The sequence below is a fragment of the Peromyscus maniculatus genome, chromosome 14, assembly GCF_049852395.1.
Source record: "Peromyscus maniculatus bairdii isolate BWxNUB_F1_BW_parent chromosome 14, HU_Pman_BW_mat_3.1, whole genome shotgun sequence".
Lineage (NCBI taxonomy): Eukaryota > Metazoa > Chordata > Mammalia > Rodentia > Cricetidae > Peromyscus > Peromyscus maniculatus.
The window spans coordinates 13051862-13074999 of record NC_134865.1 but is presented as its reverse complement, the minus strand read 5'-3'; the positions used below and the strand labels follow the sequence as shown (position 1 = coordinate 13074999).

General features: G+C 40.9%; 1 protein-coding gene and 1 pseudogene across 6 annotated transcripts in view; one reads left to right on the top strand and one right to left on the bottom strand.

Annotated features, from left to right (window-relative positions):
- Mipol1 (mirror-image polydactyly 1) overlaps positions 1-15446 on the top strand; it is a 299368-nt gene extending 283922 nt beyond the window's left edge. For 3 of the 6 annotated variants that reach the window (XM_016007364.3, XM_076550616.1, XM_076550612.1), the window contains exon 11: positions 14161-15418. In XM_016007364.3, coding sequence (XP_015862850.1) covers positions 14161-14266 — 106 coding nt within the window. In that variant the 3' untranslated portion in view covers positions 14267-15418. Of the gene's footprint in view, positions 1-14160 lie in introns of all 6 variants that reach the window. The other 3 variants (XM_076550615.1, XM_042260588.2, XM_016007365.3) reach the window with 2 other exon arrangements.
- Positions 15447-19972: 4526 nt separating this feature from the next.
- Positions 19973-22935, bottom strand: LOC102924046 (TAR DNA-binding protein 43 pseudogene; annotated as a pseudogene).
- Between the last annotated feature and the right edge of the window lie 203 nt (positions 22936-23138).

The following is a 23138-nucleotide window of genomic DNA, read 5'->3' as shown; positions in this document are numbered from 1 at the left end:
CACCACCGACCGGTGGGAGCTCCCTTCTTAAAGTAAGCAAGACTTTAAAGAAAAGACTACTATTGGTCATAACACTTGATCTGCAAAATCATCATTTCACATCTTTTTTTTTTCTTTGACTCTACCAGTAGCCACATGATAATTGCTCTACAGATTTTAGCATTGGTTTTTATTGTTTTTCTGGTGATTGTTATTACATTCATTCTGATAAGGAAGCAAATGAAGAGCCTCTTGGAAGTTCTGAGGACTGAGGTCTCAGGACTGACCCCCGTTAAATTATAGGGCTCTCCGTCTCTCTGTAAGAAATAGTATGGTAAATATTTTTATTTTCAATTATTTGTTAATTCTTGATCATTTCCCATTAATCATATTTACCACTAACTCTTCCCAGATCTTCCCAACATCCCTGCCTGGTCCAACTTTGGATCTTGTTTTCTTTTTAATTTAATAACCCAGCAACCTCATTTGTGCTGCCCATATAACTTTTCATGTAGGGCCGTCCACTGGAGCATAGCAAAGGTGTCAGTGTCTGCCACTAGAGAGATGTCTTGGTGATCGGATTTCTTAGAAAACCCAAGGTTAATTCCCAGCACCCAAGTCAAGTGCCTCATAACTACCTATAACTCCAGTCTGGGGGATCCAACACCCTCTGACCTCCATGAGCACCTGTATGCACACAAGACACATACAACTCAAGTAGGCACACACACAACCATAAATACAAAATATTTAGATTAGAAGTGATGTCTCAAAAGATACATTTTTAACTTCTGTAATTTCTGCTACTGTTGTTCGGTTTCCTCTTTACACTTATGCAGGAATTCTCTAGTAATCTAAAAAATTATTGCATCTCTTTCTGTGTTTTGAACTACACACATAAATCCCTTGATGTTATTCTCATCTTTGCATGTACTTGGTCTCACTTAAACATAGGCAGGAGTTATTCTGAACTGTTTCTAATGTGGTCTGTTCCAAACACCTAACACTGCAGTGTTATAGAATGGTAGAGTATATTTCCATGCGCACTCTGCTTTGTAGAGCACATATCTGATAAAAAACAAAAACAAAAACAAAAACAAAACAAAACAGCTATAGGCAAAGTAATGGGTTACAAGCAACATATAAGCACTACAACAAAATCAGTGATTAATATATAATAACTTTGATTTTGATAAATGAGCCATTGTGTTTAAGGTAATTAAAATAGTAAAAAAAAAATACTTCATGAAATACATATTTTAAGCTTCTGTTTTTTGTATTTCATTAACCAAACAAACTGAAGAATCTTCTTATTGGGTCGCTTACTAATAGAGTTTTCATTTCACACACCCAAAATAAAAACAGGTTTAAAAGAGGCTTGTAGCTTTAGTATGAAAAGGGTTACATAGAAATACCCTTGTGCACAGTTTTTAGAGATCATAATAACTTCTTGATATTGCCACCTTCACATGGTGATTACACATCTGGCATTCTATGGTGAAATAACTGTGACAGATGTTCAATCATCTTCCATGTGATTTGAATGATACACTGATTTTTCACATAAAACAATGTGTTCTTGGTAACTCGTTCACAGCTAACCCTGTATTTGCACATTGCATACATAACCACAGACACACACAAAAGCACATTCGCCTCTTTAAAACTGATTTGTAAGTCAGTTGTTAGGCTCCGGCGAGTTCAGCATCTTGTGCATGTTTTATTGGAAGTGCATGTGGTTTCTGGGGTTTTTAAACAAATACATGAAATGGTTGAAAGATTTATATTGCCCATGCTTAACTAAATATGTCATCTCTAGAAAAGATGTGATTTATTTTGGCACTGTTCTAAAACTCAAATATTTTAAACATTTGTTGAGTCGGAGCTTGAACTAGTAGCATACGTTCCAAACTAGCATCTCAAGTTACCAAACGTTTTGTAATCCTTTTACTGAAACAGCCCTCTTTGAAAAGCTTTTTCTCTTTCACTGTGTTCTTCAGTGTGAGTTTAAATTCATAAAGGTTGAAGTTGTTTTTAATGTAGGGTTTCATAAAGAGAGTTTGACAATGATAAATGTGTGTTTTTAAGAATCATTAAAATGATTTTTACTAATGAGAATCCTTTGCAGAAGCCTTAATGCACTTGCTCTCTTGATTCTGTTGTTTTCTAATGTCTTTTCAGAATATGCTGGTGCTTTGGAAGCCACTAGTTTAATTATCCAATTATTAACAAGGATATATATTTAATGCACCAACTCAAGGATGTAAAACTTGTATTTACTTTTTATTCACATAAAAATCTCCTATCTCAAATCCTACATGTTACAATACAGTTCCTACATGTTGATCTTAATCAAATTTATAAGTGTGTAATGAAGACATTGTACTAGATGTACATTATGAATTATATTGCAGTGAAGAAGATCAAGTTGCTATCAAACTATTTATTATTTCCTTAATAAAAATAAAAGTTGATATGAGCGAATGTAGTAGGAACCCTACGAGCCTCTCAAAACTGTTTGGATCTGTAGTTCTACCGCACTCAGAAAGTCTCTCTGCAGCTGCTGCATGAGCAGGGCTCCCATGGTGCCTGAGATCCCAGGGCAGGCCTCTTCCACCATGCCAGTGGCTCCCAGCAGCTCTTCTGTGGGCCAAGAGTTTTGTTCTTGAGTTGCCCCTGTCAAGTGTCTAGTTTGGTTCTTTGTGTAGCATTTTGTACCTTTGGCAAAATCTGTGATCAGTGTATAAGTGTATATGCATTTTTATGCATCCTTTTCTTTAAAACTTGCTTTCTGGGGGCTGGAGAGATGGCTCAGCAGTTAAGAGCACTGACTGCTCTTCCAGAGGACCCAGGTTCAATTCCCAGCACCCATATAGCAGCTTACAACTATCTGTAACTCCAAGATCTGACACCCTCACACAGACGTGCATGCAGGCAAAACACCACTGTACATAAAATAAGAATAAATTATTTTAAAAATTGCTTACTTAGATGACCCCAGCAAAGACTCCTAGCAACAGTGGATGTGTAGTCTGAACTGTCCATCTCCTGTGATCAGACTGGTGACTACCCCAATTGTCATCAGAGAGTCTACATTCAGGAACTCGTGGAAACAGATACAGAGACCCAAAGCCAAGCCCTGGACCAAGCTCAGGGAATCCTGTTGAAGAGAAGGGGGGAAGGATTGTATGAGCCAGGAGGGGAGGCAAGGCCATCACAAGGGAACCCACAGAAACAACTAACCTGTGTTCATAGGAGTTCAGAGTCTGGACAACTAGGGAGCCTGCATGGGACCAACCTAGACCCTCTGCATAGATATGACAGTTGTGTAGTTTGGTCTTCTTGTGGGACTCCTAGCAGTGGGAGCAGGGACTGTCCTTAATATTTTGGCTGGCTTTTGTGTTGCCTTGCTCAGCCTTAATACAAGGGGAGGAGCTTAGTCATACCTCAAGTTGATATGCCATGCTTTGACACCCATGGGAGGCTGCCCCTTTCTGAACAGAAACAGAGGAGGAGTGGACTGGGGGACAGCGGAGGAAAGGGAGGAGGGAGAAGGGAATGGGAGGATAGGAGGTAGGGGAAACTGGGGTTGGGATGTAAAATAAATGAAGAAATTTAACAAATAAAAAAAAAAAAAACTTGTGGCCGGGCGGTGGTGGCGCACGCCTTTAATCCCAGCACTCGGGAGGCAGAGCCAGGTGGATCTCTGTGAGTTCGAGGCCAGCCTGGGCTACCAAGTGAGCTCCAGGAAAGGCGCAAAGCTATGCAGAGAAACCCTGTCTTGAAAAACCAAAAAAAAAAAACTTGTTTTCACTGTTTCTGCTACAAAATATGGCAATGGAGATGGAAGGTAAATTTCCAGGCATACCTACTAAGTCACTAGAACTCTTAGGAAGAAAAAAACTATTCAAATATAAAATAAGTTATGGTAATAAAATATTAAAGAGAAATATTACCTTCATAAGATGGAGAAAAGCCCAATGTCATGCAGTAGATCTATTTCTAACTTTCTGAGGAACCTCCACACTGAGTTTAAATGCAGTTACATAGAACAGAACAATGATGTCCCTACTGTATATTATGGGCTGGCAAGTAGAAAGCCCAGCACTACCTCTTTTGGAGTTACTGGACAGTGAAATCCCATAGGCATTCCCCCCAAATAATACAGACTACTGCAAATGCTCTTGATTAACCTCAAGAACTTGGTTTTAAGAATCTGTTGCCGAAGATACCACATACTTGAGTCATAAAACATGGAGAAATCGCCGGGCGTGGTGGCGCACGCCTTTAATCCCAGCACTTGGGAGGCAGAGGCAGGCGGATCCCTGTGAGTTCGAGGCCAGCCTGGGCTACCAAGTGAGCTCCAGGAAAGGCGCAAAACTACACAGAGAAACCCTGTCTCGAAAAAACCAAAAAAAAAAAAAAAAAAAAAAAAACATGGAGAAATCAAGCTTTGTGCTGACCCGGAAGTTTCATCCTTACTGACTAGCTTTCAGAGTACTTGAAAGTGCTATGCAAACCACTGGAAGAAAAAAGTGATCATCAGCCTTATCCAGCTATGAATTCTGAGAGGTATAGTAACAAACAACCTGTGTAATAGTGGCACAAAGGGCATGGGCATAACCAACCATCTCTGATTGGATTTAAGGCCCACTCCATGACATGAAATCTATATCTGACATCATTATCTAGACAGGCCATAGTCCCCAGGCAAGCACCTACTACTATTCTGCTAAATGGAGACAGTATTAAAATCACTCCTAATGACTTACCAATATACCCATAGATTGTTGCATCTCTCAGTCAAGGTGTAGAGAATAAGAGACTGCAGTATGTTATTAATGAGTGTATCACACTCCCTCCTCCCAAGGCTCTGGGATTGTTACAGAAAGACTGTGAGAGCCAGAGGTGGTGGATGGCTTACAAGGAAACAGTATCTTCCAGAACACAGCATGGCAGTTGCACATTTGAAATCCTAGTGATATACATAAGACCTGTGCAAAGTAAACCAGACAAAATCCCAGCATGGAGATGGGGGTGTTGTCTTGGTGTGTGTGTGTGTGTGTGTGTGTGTGTGTGTGTGTGTGTGTGTGTGTGTGTGTTTGCATCAAACGTGAAATACAAGTGGCCAGTAAACATGAAGAAAACGTTCATCTTCACTAGCCACCAGAGAAATCCAAATTAAAGCTATGTGGAGACTCCCTCTCACCTCAGTCAAAAGGACAGTCGCTAGGAAAACAAGATTTGGGGAGACGGCTCAGTAGGTTAAGTGTTCACACACAAGCGTGAGGACCTGAGTTCAGAAGTCCACCCCAGAGTGCACCTGGAGTGACATGGGCACAGGAAGATCCTTGCACACTCACTGTCCAGTCAGCCTAGCTAAACAACGATCTGTAGGTTCAGTGACAGAACTTGACTCAAAGATAAACCATCTTTAAAGGGAGGGAAATGAATGAGTCAGGCAGTTTGATGTTAGCCTCTGGCCTTCCCACATGCCTCCAAGGGTGGGTACACACGAAAGTGCACACACACACACACAAACAAGAGGCAGAGGAGGGAGGAAGAAGGAATAAAAAAAATGCTGGTGAGGATGTACATTGCTGATGGAATGTAAACCAGTCCAGCCAGTTTGGAAATCAGTGTGGGGATTTCTCCAAATACATCTTCCATATGACCCAGCTATACTACTTCTGGACATTTACCCAAGGACTCCAAGTCAACATTTCAGACACTTGCACGTCAGTGTTTATTGCAGCACTGTTCACAGTGGTTGAGCTACAAAACCAACATTGGATAAGGGATAGATAAAGGAAATAGGGCATATATACACGGTGGACTTTTTAAGCCATAAAGAAGAACGAAGTTAAGACATTTGAAAATAAAACTGGCTGAAACTGGAGGTAGTTGTATTAAGTGAATTAAGCCAGTCTCTGAAACAAATGATTGATTTTATATAGATACATGAAACCGTGTGTGTGTGTGTGTGTGTGTGTGTGTGAGAGAGAGAGAGAGAGAGAGAGAGAGAGAGAGAGAGAGAGAGAGAGAGAGAGAGAGACAGAGAGATGAAAATAATCTGTCTGAGGGAAACAATGGGAGGTGAATGGGTGAGGAAGAGGACTGTGAGGGTGCAGAGAATATTCTCAGCATGCAATACATACCTGTACAAAAACGTAAAGCAGTACATTAATTATCTAAAAGATTTGCTGGGCATAATGGCTCAGGCCTGCAATCTTGGCATGCAAAAAGTTGAGGCAGGAGAATTCAAGTACAAAGACAGCTCACTCTACATATTCATACCCTGTCTCAGGAAAAATTAGGAATAACGATTAATAATAATAGTAATACCAGGGCTGGAGAGATAGCTCAGAGGTTAAGAGCACCGACTGCTCTTCCAAAGGTCCTGAGTTCAATTCCCAGCAACCACATGGTGGCTCACAACCATCTGTAATGAGATCTGGCACCCTCCTCTATATACATAATAAATAAATAAATCTTTAAAAAAAAAATAATAATAGTAATACCAATAATGATGATGATGCAGAAACCTGCAAGCAGTACTTCTGCTGTGCTGGAGTACTGACTCATGATAGAACAGCAATAAAGAGACTGTGTAATTAACACTGTGTCATGAACTTAGGCCACACACACATCACAGGACAGTAGGAGTCTGGAATAAAGATTCTATGAAGCAGTATTGTCTAAACTGTGATAATATTACCTTTAAAAAACAAGGCTGCTTCATCAAGGCCTTGTTGCTACATTTACTTCTCATGCATATACAACAGCAATAATATATACATTATTTCCACCTGGACCATTCTTTTTCTCTTATCTATGGGTATAGTAGAATGCCACTGGGAGTCATTTTATTGCTCTGTTCCTCTAGTGGAATGGCAGTGTTTAGTTTTCTCCTATGCCCATGGCCTATCCAGTCTCAGCTCCTTGACCACCTGAGCAGTGTCATGCATGGGGGGGCAATTATTATTGAGGCGATTTGCCTTGAAAAAAAAAGAAGAAGAATGGAAACGGGCCATGCTGGCCCTGTACTTACTGCCCCTGGTGCCCCCTTACTGCCCCTGGTGCTCCCTTACTGCCCCTGGTGCCCCCTTACTGCCCCTGGTGCTCCCTTCTTACTGCCCCTGGTGCTCCCTTACTGCCCCTGGTGCCCCCTTACTGCCCCTGGTGCTCCCTTACTGCCCCTGGTGCTCCCTTACTGCCCCTGGTGCCCCCTTATTGCCCCTGGTGCTCCCTTACTGCCCCTGGTGGTGCTCCCTTACTTCCCCGGTGCTCCCTTACTGCCCCTGGTGCCCCCTTACTGCCCCTGGTGCTCCCTTACTGCCCCTGGTGCTCCCTTACTGCCCCTGGTGCTCCCTTACTGCCCCTGGTGCTCCCTTACTGCCCCTGGTGCCCCCTTACTGCCCCTGGTGCTCCCTTACTGCCCCTGGTGCTCCCTTACTGCCCCTGGTGCCCCCTTACTGCCCCTGGTGCTCCCTTACTGCCCCTGGTGCCCCCTTATTGCCCCTGGTGCCCCCTTACTGCCCCTGGTGCCCCCTTACTGCCCCTGGTGCCCCCTTACTGCCCCTGGTGCTCCCTTATTGCCCCTGGTGCCCCCTTACTGCCCCTGGTGCTCCCTTACTGCCCCTGGTGCTCCCTTACTGCCCCTGGTGCCCCCTTATTGCCCCTGGTGCTCTTCGCTGAGATCCACACCCACCTGTTACCATTTTTGCTTTGTCACCAACTCCAGCGCTGTCCTCTCGGCTTCCGTCCGTCCAAAGATGTCTCCTTTGCTGCCTGCTGCCCTCGAAGACACAAACTGCTAGAAACAGAGTTTTAGGGTGAAGAGGCATGCCCCTTCCTCCCAGGATACTTCAGACATGGTGGCATCTGCAGATTCTCCCATTCTTGTTTGCACCACGGGGAAAGAGAACTGGTTTAAAAATGTGTTTTATTTCTTCCTTCTGCTATAAAGCCATCTGTGGAATCCTTAACTTCAGATTGTATGCTTTTGCATTCTTCGATGGCCTGTTGGCTGTTCCCCTTTGCCTATCTTTTTTTTTTTTAATTTACTAGTCATCGTGACTTTAAAACCCAAACGGGGGCCAGAAAGAAGGCTCAGTGGGTAGGGGAACTTGTCACCAAGCACGTGTGTGTGAATATAAATATATAAATGGAATCACTATAAATCCAAATGTACCAACTCCAATATCCGAATTACCTATGAGTCTATTTTCTATCGTCTATTTTTTTTCTCTTGGCATGCCTATTAATTTTTGATTCAGTGACAGACATCCTGAATCTCCAGATGACATGGTCTTCCTATAGAGAGGGCTTGTCCTTTACTGAGAAGACTAAGCAGAAACCAGCCATCCTAAACCAGGCAAGCTTGGCACTAGCTTGAGACTGGGTTGCAGTCTGAGTAAAGTTCTAACACTTTCTGTTTTCCTCTTTGGTGTAGTTCTCTGGGGCTTTATGTTATGGAAGCCATATCTTGGTTGAGACTCCTTTACTTAATTCCATTTTAGCTTTGTATATCTGCCGCTTCGGAATTCTGCTGAATTTAGCTTTACTGGGTTTCTAGAAAAGGTGTAAGCATCCATCTGGAGGTCTAGAATGTTCCAGAGGCCCCACTGGCTTTACTGTCCCTCCTAGCAGGTATCAGCCAGTCTTCACAGACCCGCCACTGAGCTTTAGGGAAAGTGACCACAGATCATCTGTTTGCCGTGCAGTTGGGCTCTCCTTCCCAGCCTTAGCCAGCCCCTTGAGTTGTCTTTGTCTCAGCCCTTCTCTGAGACTTTGAAGCAAATACTCGTTAGTTTAACCAGCATTTCCAGTTGTTCTTGGCAGGAGCGTGAGTCTCCCACAGACTGTCCTGATTGGAAGCAGAAATCCAATGAGTCTATAATTGGTGTTATTATAATTTTCATTTCTGGAAGTTACAATCTGTTCAGTTCCAAATCCTCTTGGTAATTTTCATAGTCTAGCTATCTCATGTTTTTTATCGTTGTTGTCCTATGTTTTGCAGCATGCATTCAATACTTGTTTTCCCATCATTTGAGTACCTCAAGTATTCATGCTGTTTGTGCTGTGACTCCTGCCTACAGTTACTTCTCCTGTGGCCTGGAGTGTTTGGTTATTCTTTAATGTGAGCTTGAACTTGTGACTATTCTCTGTGCTTTGTATCAAGAGCTGTGTTAGCAGCAGGTTCCTGCCCAGACACTTAGAGACATATATGAACCTTGGGTCACTTCTAAAGCTTGATTTGAAATGTATTTGGTCACTTAGAAGGTACTAATTTTGTCAAAAATCCACATGGAGGCTAATTTGTAATCATAAATTTTGTAGGGCAAAAATTTGTAGGCAAATAGTCCCCATTCATAGCTTGGATTCTAGATGTCTATCTTTGGGCAGGTCCCAGGCTTTGTCTCCTGTGTCCTGATAACATAATAAGCAAGACTCAACTTTACCCCATTAACAGCTACCCTTTGGGTTTTACTTATCACTCGGGATTCCTGTTTCTTCTTAGAGTGAGGACTTGAAATGTTCTTTACTACTGTTATTGGCGGATTAGAAAATATAATTTTTGTTTTCTGTCCAATATTTTTAGTTTACTGTAGGAGGGGTTAAGTAAATTATAATGGGAAGCAATAGTCTGGCTCGAGCATTTGAGAGGAAGAGAGAGGGGAGGGGAGGAAGAGAGAGAGGGAGAGAGAGAAAGAGAAAGAGAAAGAGAGAGAGAGAGAGAGAGAGAGAGAGAGAGAGAGAGAGAGAGAGAGAGAGAGAGAGAGAGAGAGGAGAGTTGTACTGCTAATGCCCTGAATTTAGTATCACTTGTATACATGAGTAAAATGAGCAATAATTATTTACCTTCCAAGAACAATAACTGTAGCTCTCTGTCTCCACCAATAACTACAAACAATTTTTCATTAAAGAACAGAGAGTGATTGAAGAGTCCAAATTAGCCCTGGCAAGGAAAAATAACAGCTGCCTAAAATGAAATGTTTGAGTTATGAGCCATGTGCCACTTTGGCTTATCGGTAGCCCAAAGCTTCGAAATCCTTATTCAATTAGCTGTGTTGCTGGGGAGGGTCTGGTTGCCGCGCACAAGAGCAGCCTGGTGATGAGTTAGGAGTATCCATGACACGCAAGTCAGACCTTGCAACTCTGTTTTTGTTGTTTGAACTTTCCTCTCTGTTGTAGCTAGGGATCCGGTGTGGAATTTAAACACTTGTGTGGCAACTCCGTTCCTTCAGCCATTGTGTTGTTAAGCTCCAGCTAAGGAACTTTAACACTGGCTCTAATCAGGAAAGACTTTAGAAGCCAGCAGCCACCAGCAGTTCTGGTTTTACAGCTACAACTATACGGTTTATCTGTCTTTACGGCATCTAGATGTTCTTGCCTGCCCAGTCCAGCCACTCCATAAAAAGTCTTCAAAATACATATGAAAATTGATTTACCAAGATATATCTTTTAAAAAAAAAGTGAAAAACTTAGGAAGTGAGTTTCATTCCAAAACTATGCTAACAGAAGCTTCAAAGTGTGTGACTGTTTTCACAGAGACTCAGATAAAATGCAGAAACCAAGATTACATATTTGAGAGGTGAGAACTGAGAGGTACAACAGGCATGTATATTGTCTCATGTGGCACTTTCCTTCGCCACCAATGTTTTTAGTTGCTTAGAGATTCTCTTGACCATGTCACAAAGAATGTCTCAGACCCATGTGGATTATGCACACATGGACGTGCTAAGAACAAGTGCTGGGCTGAAAATCTCTGGGCTTCATTTTGCTTCCAAGTATATTTTGAGTCTAAAATCTATGTGATTGAAAAAGGAAAGATAGTATCTTCTGTAATTCGTAGCTTAGTTCTAAAGACAGTGCTGAGAAATCCAAGTATGCTTGGAAAGTTTCAGTAATAGTTTGACATCAAACACAACAATGCTTCTGCTTTGAAGAATCGTACTTCAGTTAAATGTGTACTAATTACTAATCAATATGTAGGGCCATATTACATCATCGTTTTGTCACTTTGCAAAAAATAAGATGCTTTTTGCATTTTAAACGTGGTCATTTCATAAAGAACAGTCATGAGGAATGAGAATATATAATTTCATTTGCCAATAGAATTGTCAGGAAAAGCTTTTGAAGGTCAGAAATTGCCTTTCATTTAAAGCTCCAAGAATAATCACGTTATTCCTGCTTTTATAGAGACTGTACAAACATTTATTATAGGCTGAAAGTTTAAATATCACAAATATTGTTGTCTAAATTTTAAGACAATTATCTGGTCCTGTTATATTGGGTCTTCTTATGAGTCAGCTGTCTAGGCCATCCATAGACCTGCCCTTCTAGGTTTATTTTCATGTGGATGGCGAGGAAATTAATAAGGTAGAGCCTGTGTTCCAAGCCCATATTTCCAGTGAGTTCCTATGCTGTACTTTGATTATTTAATTCACTTACCATTTTAATCCTTTACTCAATGAAATCTGCTTTCATTTGTTTAAATCTGAATCATCCTTCAAGAACGCTTACATGCCACCTCCTACAAGAAGCATTCCCTAATTAGCCCACCCCCACAGCCAAGTTTCTTTCTGTTCTGTGTGCCTGGTGGCGCTCTCTGCAGCTCTCTATTGAGGTGGTTATTAAGTTTTCTCTCTCCTGAGTATTCCTGTGCTGTCTCCCATTAGAAGGCAAGCTTCTGGGGGTCAGGCTTCATTCTTGTTCATTTCATTGCTCAGGTAAATACTTGATGGATAATCATTCTTCTTCAACAACAAAACCTGAATTTTCAAATGGCAATAGTTTTTGAACCATTCGCATGATGAGCATCTCTAAGGAGAAAAAAACACGTTAAAAGATTAAAATTCAGTATCTTTGTCTACAGTTATGGTAAAAACAGATTTGTCACATCAGTTGTCTAGCACTGGGACAGATCAGAGCCAGTGCCTGCCTGAAGCTTGTCGGGTTATTTTGTGACTACGTCCATTTCAAGTAAAAGACTACTGAAAGGTTTTGTTGCTGCTAATGATGCTATTGTTTGGGGTTTTTGTTTAGTTGGTTTGTTTTAAGTCAGGATTTCTTGTGTAGATGTTAAAATGTGGTCCAAACAATCAGAAGTTTGAAAACCCACCCTGATGAAGAGAAGCCATGGCTTCCTTTTGCTGACTCTAAAAGTTCTTACAAAGTTTCCACACTACTGAGCAGTCCAGTTACATCATCGCTGAAGAAGAGCAGTAGCTAAATCTCTTTCCAGAACCAAGTACATCCAAACTTAGCAATAGCTGGTGAATAAAATCCAGATACCAGTCAATGTGGTGTCCTTAGCTGCTGCCTGTGTTACTGCATCTGCTTTCAGTTCCAAAGTCACTCAATTCCCTAGAAATACCTGAGGGTTTTGCAACTATGGATTGGGTTATGTGCTTTCTTCGGTTTCTAGTTATGTATTATTCTTTCAAGCCCTGAGCTGCATTTGCAAATATTTGAGAGGATGGGGGAGCATGAATATTGCTCCCCAAGCTATAATTCCAAAGATGAATATTCAGATACTAATTTTACGTCTCTACTTAATCTCCACCAGTTGCCACCGGAGAACATGTTGAAGATCCTCAGGCTTAGGGTATGTGCTGTTCTGCAGAAGCAGGTCCGTGTGTCAAAAGCCTTCTGAAACATTGAAGCATAGAATATTACTTTGTGTGACTACGACATCACCACACTGAAAACCTTAAGTTGTTTTAAAAGTATTTTCTTGTCATAAATATGTCCTAACTGTATCTAACTTCTCAGTAGAGTGTGTGTTCTGAAACTGTTTCCACTGTGTACATTGCAAAGTTAACCATCTTGATTATGAGTGACTGCCTGCTGAGTGATTCATTTCAGGAGTGTTCTGTTTGTAATTTTCTAGGAAATGTTGCTTCTTTACTCATCAAGGAAGAGCAAACAATGCCGCCATTGTTTACCATGTGAAAAATTAAAATTATCTTAACAAAGAGTGTCCACATGCTGGCACACAGCCAAGGGAATCATATTTGCCTTAAGGTAGCAAAAAACGTTAAGAGACTGACTGTATCCATTCTCAACTTGGAGTTCATCAGACAAGAGAGCACTATGGATTTCTAGCTTTTGGGTTAAACATCTAATGTTCTCTTAGCTAATTATTTTTCACTTAGAATTATCTCTTTAATTCTAGGATCTCCCATCTCTTTGGAAACATGTGTGTAAAACATACCATCTTCTTTTACAAGTCTCACATTTGGGTAAAATAAGAACATGTAAGAATTTGATCGTGTGCCACCAGCAGACATTTTCAAAGCTGGGAAAAGGCATCCACCCTAGGTTGTCAGCCACACTGCCTCCCTGTCTGCTGCTGCTAAGAGCTGAAAGCTGTGTCCTCGTGGTTAATGTTTTGACAGATTTCATCGGAAGGCTTGCTGTTGTAAATTCCCTTTGAGCCAAAATTTAACGTGTTGAATGCTCACCACTGACTTTTACTGTTTGCGATCCAGAGAAGGAAATAAATCAATATGCTATTTTAAATGACAGGAGTGGACAGCTTACCTCCAGTCCAGTGGTACACATCAAGTTTGGGAGAAATTCTCTTTCCCTGTGCTGAAGGCCTTTAAGTTATCACTGGAAACATATGTAAACATTGTTTGGTGACTAGAGCATTGGAAAAGATACCAACGAAAACATTGTATGATTTATGTGTCCTCAGTAAATTTTATAATCAAAATATTTCATTTTTTAAAAAAAATTAAATGTAACACATCAAAATGTGATTGACTTAAGAGATCTGGAGCAAACCCAGTTTACAAGCAGCTTCTCAGCGCTCCAGTTAGTGAGACCTCATGATGTCTTTTATCTGTCATAACTACTCAGGACATGTTGTGAACATGATCCCAGTCATTGCTATTCCCGGGAGACTGCAGATCAACATTGTTCCCCTCTCTAGGACATCTTCAATGACTATGACCATTAATATTTATTTATAAATACATTTGTACACAGGCTCAACCATGACACATTGGATGACAAAAAGAGTCAGTTACTTGGTTATTTAGCCTAGACTAAATCAAATCAACAAATATTTATTGAATGTCTACTGTGTGCAATAACCCTGGGCTGGGCAGCTTTTAAAAGCTACCCAACTTCTCAAACTGACAAGTCAAAGCATTATTTTTCTTTCAGGCCTTGCAGAAGCCACTTTCATGTCCTTGAAGTGACAATGTGTATGAAGACGACCAAGAAAAGAAGGTTAATTCACAGAGTGAAAACAAGAGAAAGAATACTCTAAAATACCATCGATGGACTGCATCATGGGTTATGTATGTATGTATGTATGTGTGTATGTTTGTGTGTACAAGACTATATCATGTATGTGTGCATCTGTCCATATGCACATCTATCCACACAGAGAACAATGAGTGTATGTGAGAGAAATGGCTTGTGAGAATAGAGACTAACATTTGAATATATTAATAATAATACTAATATTTTAATCCAAAGCTTTGCTTGAAAAAATATGCTTTATAGTTCGATTGTTAAGCCCTATGAAGCTAACCATCAAACCAAAATTAGTTATATTATAGAATGGATATTCAACCTAGAGTCTGCTGTTCTGCAGATTTGTAGCTTACTCTGAAGTCTGTTATGGGATAACCTCATCAACAATAGATTTCTAACCAAAGACTTGACTTTTACATGATTACTATAGAAAGTTACTGAAGAAGTCTTAATAAGAAAGTGACATCATTAGTAAGAGAAGCTGCCGCAGAAGTGACATTCAAGACTCTAACTGATGTGAGAAACTAAATAAAAACTACTAGTAAGAGGGAAACATCGAGAACTTCCCTTTCCTATTCCAACCTCTGCCTTTCATTTTGTTAATTGTTGTAAAGAAAATAGTGTCTATGATCTGTATCATGTAACTGAATACATTGTCTTAGAGATATTAAAGGAAGGCTGACAGTAATTTCCACATTTGCCAAATGGTATTAATTCTGGGTGTTTTACCCAGAAGGTGTGGACATGGGTTGGCTGTAGACAATATTATCATTCAGGTTTTCATGGGGGATATCTTGTGTGAACTTAAAAATATTTATAGAAGAGACTTACTTTCAAGGAGGCAATTTTTGCCTTCTATTGGTAGGCTAATGTTAACTTCTAAATGAAAATCAAAACAGACTCTAAATAACCTTTGTCATCAGAAGTTTTTATCTTTCTTAAATTGCCTGAAATTAAATCCTTAATAATCAGATGTTACAGTTCTTAAATTTTTACTTTTGCTTTATGGAATTGTTCAATATTAAGGTTGCCTTGAAGTGCATTTCTTCTCACGTAATTGTTCTCTGCAGGTAGCCAAATGGCCTTCTTAAACATAGTAAACCCTTTCTATGTGTGACAGTTTTATGATGCTTTGGTCTCTTTCATTTGTATTCTTGGTATATTGTAAGTAATGTCTTTGGGTAAATTTTAAATAAAGTTTTACATGTGTGAAATCGAATGCCTATGTTCATGAAGAAATATGTCTTTAGAGTTCTTTCTAATTTTCAGTGTATTCTATCTCCCACCTTCTTTGATCAAAGTTCTTTGATACTGGGACCCTCTTACCTAGGAGCTAGCCTGGGTTCACCTGCCCCCTTGTGGTGTTTTTTTCCGAAAAGCTAATTGATTTTTGAAACTTGATGTGACACAGCTTGAGCCAAGAAACTGCATTCTTATCGTTTGTCAGTCAGAGTCAGCCAAGTTCTCTTCTATCAGTCAGTGGCTAACATAACAAGATGAAGGCGAGCATTGAAGCTTTTTATTTAACCTAGAGCCCAAGAAGGAATTGGGCACACTAAGGAATAAGTACCGTGGGATAACCTGAAATAACTTAATTCCCCCTAGAATCTTTGTTAATGATTAAAAACTAAAGAGGTATTTCAGAAGTTTTTTTAAAAAATACAACCTAAAGTCAAGTTTATATTGATTTTATGATATGTCTATTCTATGTTGATAACTTCTCTTTTTTTCATGAGTGAAAAAGCTCCCGTTTTACTTAAAGTTTTAAATAAATGTCCTAAGTCTCCTGTCAAAGATGAATTTATAACTTTAAAAAATAAGTTAAATATTACATAATGTATACGCACATATGTTTGATACAATATGCCATTTGACCTTTCTCTCCAGTTGCCGTAAGACTAATTTTGACCCCTTCAATTGAAGTTGACAGGTTTTATAGATGGAAAAAAGATGTGTATGTTTAATGAGTGAAATTACCTTGTTTTTTTCTAGATGGGAGACTTAGGAATTATGCCTCTGGTTAATGAATAATAATGTGATAAAAAGAAAAAAAAGGAAAGGCACTATTCACATACATACATACATGATTTGTGTTTCTTTGAGAAGGTAACAGATTAATAAGTTATTGTTACAGGAAGACCCCCCAAACAAAATTCTAAAGATTTTTATTTCTGTTAACAGTGGCTATTCCTAGCAGGAAAAGGTTTTCTTTTTCCACACTATCTCATGCCCCCCTCAAGCCCCTACCCACACCTGGCTGGCTGGAGCTAGAGAGAGAGACCCAGGCTTCCTGTCATCTCACCTGGGATCTGGTGGAAACAGTGTGAAGGCTCCACACAGCCATGTGTGGGCCCCGTTTCCAGTATCCATCACTGCTTTTCAGTTTCTCTTAAATTTATAACAGTTGACCTACTAACCGGTTCCCAGAAACAGGTTCAGACTTTGGCAGGCTCACCTAACCTCTTTGTCCTTCCAAAGTACATAAACGCTAAACTGTGCTCGCCCGCCGTGAGGGAGAAGCATTCCAAAAAGGCTCAAACCCAAGCGTCTCGCGGCTCCCCGGCAGCTTGCTGTCATCCTTCCCTAAGGAAGAGTTTGTCAGCGCGCCCTTGGCATCTTTTCTTCGGCCCAGATTAAGCACAGGTGACTGAGAGTCTGACTTATCTTCACAAGGCATTAGTCACTCTATAAAAGTTAAATTTATTATGAAATGCCTTGTTTGTGTTAGCATATATCGTCTCTGGGAAGGTGGAAACAAAGGCATGTCCTTTAAGGCTCCACATGGGGAAAACACATCCTCTGGAATTTAACCTTCGTTTGAACCAAGATCTGTGAAAGAAAAGCACTTCGGAGTATTGTTTCCGTGTCCCACCCTTCTCTCCCTTATCTAAATGCAGCTACTTTTGCTTTGTGGGTTTTCTTTCTTTCTTTTTTTCAAACTCTCCCAATACCAAACCACACTGCTTTCTCTGAGTTTAAAGTTTATCCTTAAAAAAGAAGTTAAGATAATTTTGAAAATTGCCCTTTAAAAGTCAGTCACTTTATGTAGTACTGATTGTGAAGTTCTTGAAGTTGCACAAATGCTTGAACACTTCATTCACCTTCGTGAAGGCTGTTTTATGAGTGGGGGGCACAGGTCGGTGGCAGAGTGCTTTCCTAGCATTTGCATGCCCTTGGGTTGATTCTCAGCACAGCCAAGAGAAGAAGGGGAAAAGAATTTAAGAATGCCCTTATTTCACCAAAATGTATTTCTTTTCCAAGATGCTGGCAAATGTTGTAATACATGCGTAGTTCATACTTTTGTTAAAAGAAGAGAAAATTAAATGTAAAAAATTATATCAGAAGGCACAGAGCTTTTTTAACAGTGAAAGCAGAGAGAGGTGCAATTTGAAAGGCCGGCTATTGAGTCCTCACTGTTTGCAAAGCCTTTATGGTGCTTCCCATGCCTCTGGCATCGTAGATACCACAACCATCCTCCAAATCAAAAGCTCCATCTCTGCTGACCCTCCGTAGTTGTTTAGAAATGGTAAGGAAACTATTTCGGGTTTCAACAAATACTACTTAGGTTAATGATTAGTTTCCTTAATATTGCTAACATCTACCACTAAGCCTGCAAGCATCCAAATCATTCTCCTTTCTTGACTTTTGTTATACTAAAGAAAAATCACAAACCAAATTCTAATGTGAGTTTAGACAGTCATTTATTCTAGAAAAAAATGACTATAAGTATGTGTATATTATGTCCCTGTCAAAATAGCTATCTTCAATGTTATTAATATGAAATTTTCTTAGCAAAATATATGAAAAAAATATATAAATTCATTTGACCAGATGCCTTATTATCATATATTTCATTTAAATGGTAATGCTGAAATTAGTTTGGTAGTCTTTTTTTTTTTAATTTGGAAAGGAGAGAAAGTTAAAAATAGAATGTATACCTAATACATTTAGAAAATGTGTAATGATCCAAGTAATAACAAATCAGAGTATCATTGTTCCCCACCCAAGGCCACCATAGCTCAGCTCCAGCCAGTTTTCTTTATTAAAACCAGTTTAAGAATATCCAACGACAGCTTTTATGAAAAGCATACAATCCCAGGACGGGGAACTGCAGCAAACAGCATTCGTGTGCACAGCTAACAGCCATGAACACCCCCACCCTCTTCTGAGACAACCTGAGCTCACTGGTGGCGAACTCTGCTTCCAAGTTCTCCTGTAAAGTCCAGCCGGAGCTTATTTCATGTCATGGGCCCATCAGCTTCAGTTCAGGTTTCCACACTTCCAGTGACGGAGAACACACACCACACGGCATTGACAGCAGTTGCCAGGGTGTGGGGGCGAGGGGGAACGGGTACAAGGATCATTTCATTTACCACATGCAACCAAAGTGGGTTTTCTAAGAACAAAATTCAAAATCTTCCAACAGATGCGCATGTCGTTTGATGCCAAAAAAACATCCGTACGTTATCTGCTGTGATTGCTCTCTGCACTCTCTTTCACCAAAGCCACAGGCCTGAGTGGCAAACACATCCCGTCAAATGTATTAGCGTGCTTGTCACTCAAACATGCACATATATCTTTTGCATCATCAAGTTTCTGCATGCACTCTCTCCTTTGCTTGCTCGTACTAGCCTTTCAGGCCTGGGCACCACCATCAATCCCACAGCAGCTTTCAAAAATTCGAACAGGCTCCTCATTCCGTATCACAGCCTTGTGTGCATAGCATTGACGTGACTCCGTTAAATAGAGTAGTGGATCACAGAACCAGTTAACCAGGTCTCATAGGGGCTCACAGAGACTGGAACAACCATCATGGAGCCTGCATGGGTCCATCCTGGGTCCTCTGCATATATGTTATGATTGGGTAGCTTGGTGTTCTTGTGGAAGTCCTAACAGTGGGAGTGGGAGCTGTGTCTGACTCTTTTGCCTGCTTTTGAGACCCTTTTCCTCCTACTGCATTGTCTCATCCAGCCTTGATGTGAGGGCATGTGCCTGGCCTTATTGTATCTTGTTACTCCATGTTTGGTTGCTATCCCTGAGAGACCTGCTCTTTTCTGAAGGGAAATAGAGGACCAGTGGATGGGGGGGGGGGGAAGTGGGGGAGAAGGGGGTAGGGGAGAGAGGAGGGATGGGGAACTTCAGGAAGAATGTAATATATGAGAGAAGAATAAATAAATATTGTGTTTTTCAAAAAGAGTAGTGGAATGCCACTATTGAAGATGATGCAGCCTGTGCTGTGTGATGATGGATTCTTTGGTGAGGAGGCATGTAGACAGAGGGAGCTATCTGGCAGAGTATGTACAGCACGCCTTTCCATGAAGCGCTTCTTCCACAAGCATTTGAAATGAGAGAGACTGCGGAAATTAAATGAAGTCTTCATGTTGTACTTTAGTATATGAAAGAAGGTATGAGTTACACAAGGCTAGTAGAACCAAACACAATCTCTTCCAAAAGGAGAGATTCCCAAGAGGAAAATCCATAGGACGGGTTTCGATTAAAATAAAGAGGAGAGAATCCAGTTCTAAGCAATGCTTCCTACTCCAAACCTGCAAGGAATTCCCAAGTCTGATGGTAGAGCATCGGGGCGGGGGGGGGGGGGGGGGGGGGGGGGGACCTGAGGTCAGCTGCAAGCGTCGGGTCTCTTCCGGTCAGGCAGACAGCGGTTCACTTTCAGCCACTCAGTCTTCTAGCCCCCCTGTGTAACATAACTCGTAACTCACAAAATTCCTTCAGCTTTTCCCCTTTTTCTGAAGAAAAATGTCAAAAATGCTGCTGAATGTACTCCACACTGAAGAAGCAAGTTGGAAAATGCTTAGCACAGATTATTTTACAGTATACTCATCACAGGCTTAGAAAAAATTAATTCTCACCATTTCTAACCAACCAGCCAACTTACCAACCAACCGAAGCCCACTGCCTACATTCCCCAGGCAGAGGATGTAGAATCCATGTTTGAGCCAAAACTCCACTGCAACCCCTGCCTGACCCTGCATTTGACGCTGTCCCCAACCAAAAGGGGCCTCGCAATTATAACCACTGTGGAAGTTGTTTCCAGAACCCAAACCCTGATTTGGCTCCATCAGTGTGCTGCCCTGGCTCTGCGTCTGACTGGTTCTGCTGGCAAGCTAAAATGCCTACCATACCCCAACTGCTCTGCGGTACCTCCGGGGCTGCAACCATCATTAATTTGGTTTAATGGCTTAATGATAAGGATGCCAAAGTTCACCTCTCCACCCGTACCACCACCCTGGCTATTTCCCAAGCCAGCTCCACCCCTTCTAGTGTTACCAAACCCACCCAGATTTCCCAAAGCCTCCTGGATTTCCACCCAGTCTTCCACTTCTTTCTGTCTACTGCTATTGTGCTTAGGTTCAGCGTTGAATAACTGCACACTGGTTCCTTTAACGATCAAATCCTCTCTACAAAGAGACTGGGCAACCTTATCATTTGTAAACACAGCAAAAGCCAAAGCCCTGAGTGGTTTGGAAACAACAACAGACATCTACGACTTTCCCATGCTGACAGGAGAGCTGTCGAAGCCCTTTGGCCGCTGTGTCTTCTAAATAACGTCCAACAAACAACTTTCCGCTCCTCAGGGGCTCATCTGGGCTTGCATCGGCTCTCTAGCAAATGTCCTGATGGCATTGTTTTCAGTTGGGTTTCATATTGCATAAACTGAATGAAGTCAAACCCTTCCAGTTTTAAGATCTCCCTAGTCCTGCACCATAGGATGATCTCCAAAGCACCTACATAGTCTGTAAGATCCTATTTGGTTGCTAGTCATGGGAAATCTGGCACTATTAAATCAGATGTTTTCTGGTTACTTCTACTTTCGCTGCTGAAGAAACACCTTTCCTCTCCATTTCCCTTTTGTTATCTTCTGGGTAGTTGACAATCTAGACCAGATTTCCCCAGCCAACATTGGGGGATGCGGATTTCCTTCCACCAGCCATAAACCATTCATACACTGAGAAACTGGATTCCTGTCATGCAGGCCACATGCCCTGAAAACGGGGCTGCAACAGTGGACAGCAATACTGTTCCATGGTCTTTGATGATATTTCATGGGACTCATCATTTTCATCTTCTGTTACCTGGATATGTTCAAACATCTTTGCTTAGTTCTCTGCTAGCTGCTAGGAAGCACAATGAGGAAACTGAGGCAGGAAAGAATCAGAGATTGGACAAGCTATTGGTTTGTGCCCATCCCAATCAACTCTTTATATGTCTGTCATTGAAGACTATCTCTACTACTTGTCAGTTATTGATTATATACTGTTGTTGTTATTTAAATTCACAATGTAGAATAGGTTTCTTCATGGAAATTATATATTCACATGGAACAATAAGTTAACAATTTGTATACATTTACCTCTTAGACTCTAGCTGGTTTTCTTCAACTTTGCATGTCATTGGGTATGTATTTAATACAAACTTCCTTTCTTTTTTGGGGGGAGGGGTTTCAAGACAGAGTTTCTCTGTGTAGTTTTGGTGCCTGTCCTGGATTTCTCTGTGCAGACCAGGTTGGCCTCGAACTCACAGAGATCCACCTGGCTCTGCCTCCTGAGTGCTGGGATTAAAGGTGTGCACCACCACCGCGTAGCTACAAACTTGCTTAAAAAAGAATGTCCTTATATCTTTTATTGCCTCACTGCTCTAAAATCTTTCTAAGAATAATTTCAGTGACTGTCTTTCCAGCATATGTAGATGCTTATCCATATTATATCATTCAGTAATGTTTAAATAATAATTGGCATTAAGAGCATTTTATGATAACACAACTATTAGAATAAGCCAGCTATGATGGAGCACACCTATAACCACAGCTCTAGCAGCCAGAGCAGGAGGATTATTAGCTCAAGGGCAGCCTGGGCTACTTAGCAAATCCCTGTCTCAAGAAAGAAATTAAGGGCTAAGGAAGTATCTCCATGGTAGAGTGCTTGCCTAGCATATACAAGGTCCTGGGTTTATAAGCGGAAGGGCGAAAAGATAAATATCAAACAAAACTAAAGGGATGAAGGATGGGCTTTGTAGATGTGAGAAGAAAACAGTTTGGCAATTGCTGAAATAGAGAAATAAATGAGACAGAAAGAACCAAAGGTGATTCCAAATGCCATGAGCATCACCTTAGTAAATGCTACAGTGTTTGCAAAACTGTAGTTACGAAACAGGCAAATAAAAACTAAGATCCAGAGTATAGTGTGTAGAGTTCAGTGGCAAAGTAATCCCCCGCATGCACAGAGCCCTGAGTCCAATCACAGCACCATAGAAAAATAAATAAAAGTACATACGAGTGTGTTCAGAAAAATGTAGATAAGTTGTCCTCACCTGTTAAGATCCCAGTATGCAAAGATGTGCAAGCCAGTTAGACTATGCCAGACTACTTACTGATCATGAGGGGCATTGCTAAATAAAGCCACATTAGGTAAAACTATAAGCCAAAGTATTTGTATGAGGTATTTATTTTAATTGCTACTTATATGTTTCTTAACTTCTGAGGAGTCACATAAAATAACAAAGTCAAACCTAGTGTTTAGCTAATAAGAACACAATACGATAGAACCATAAGAAGTTTGGAGCTAGGCATAGTGGTGTACACCTGCCTTTAACCCCAGCACTCATAAAGCAGAGCCAAGCTGACCTCTATGAGGTAGAGGCCATCCTGGTCTACATAGTGAGTTCTGGGACAGCCAGGGCTACATAGTGAGAACATGTCTTGAAAAAGAACCCAACCCCCGTCCCCGCCCCCCTTAAAAAAAAAGAAGTTGGTTGCTGAGCTGTGGTGATGGGAGAAACTAAAAGATAAGAAAACCAACCTTAAAGCATCTAGGACTTAACTGATATATTAATCATTTGTTACAAAATAATTTATGTACAGTATA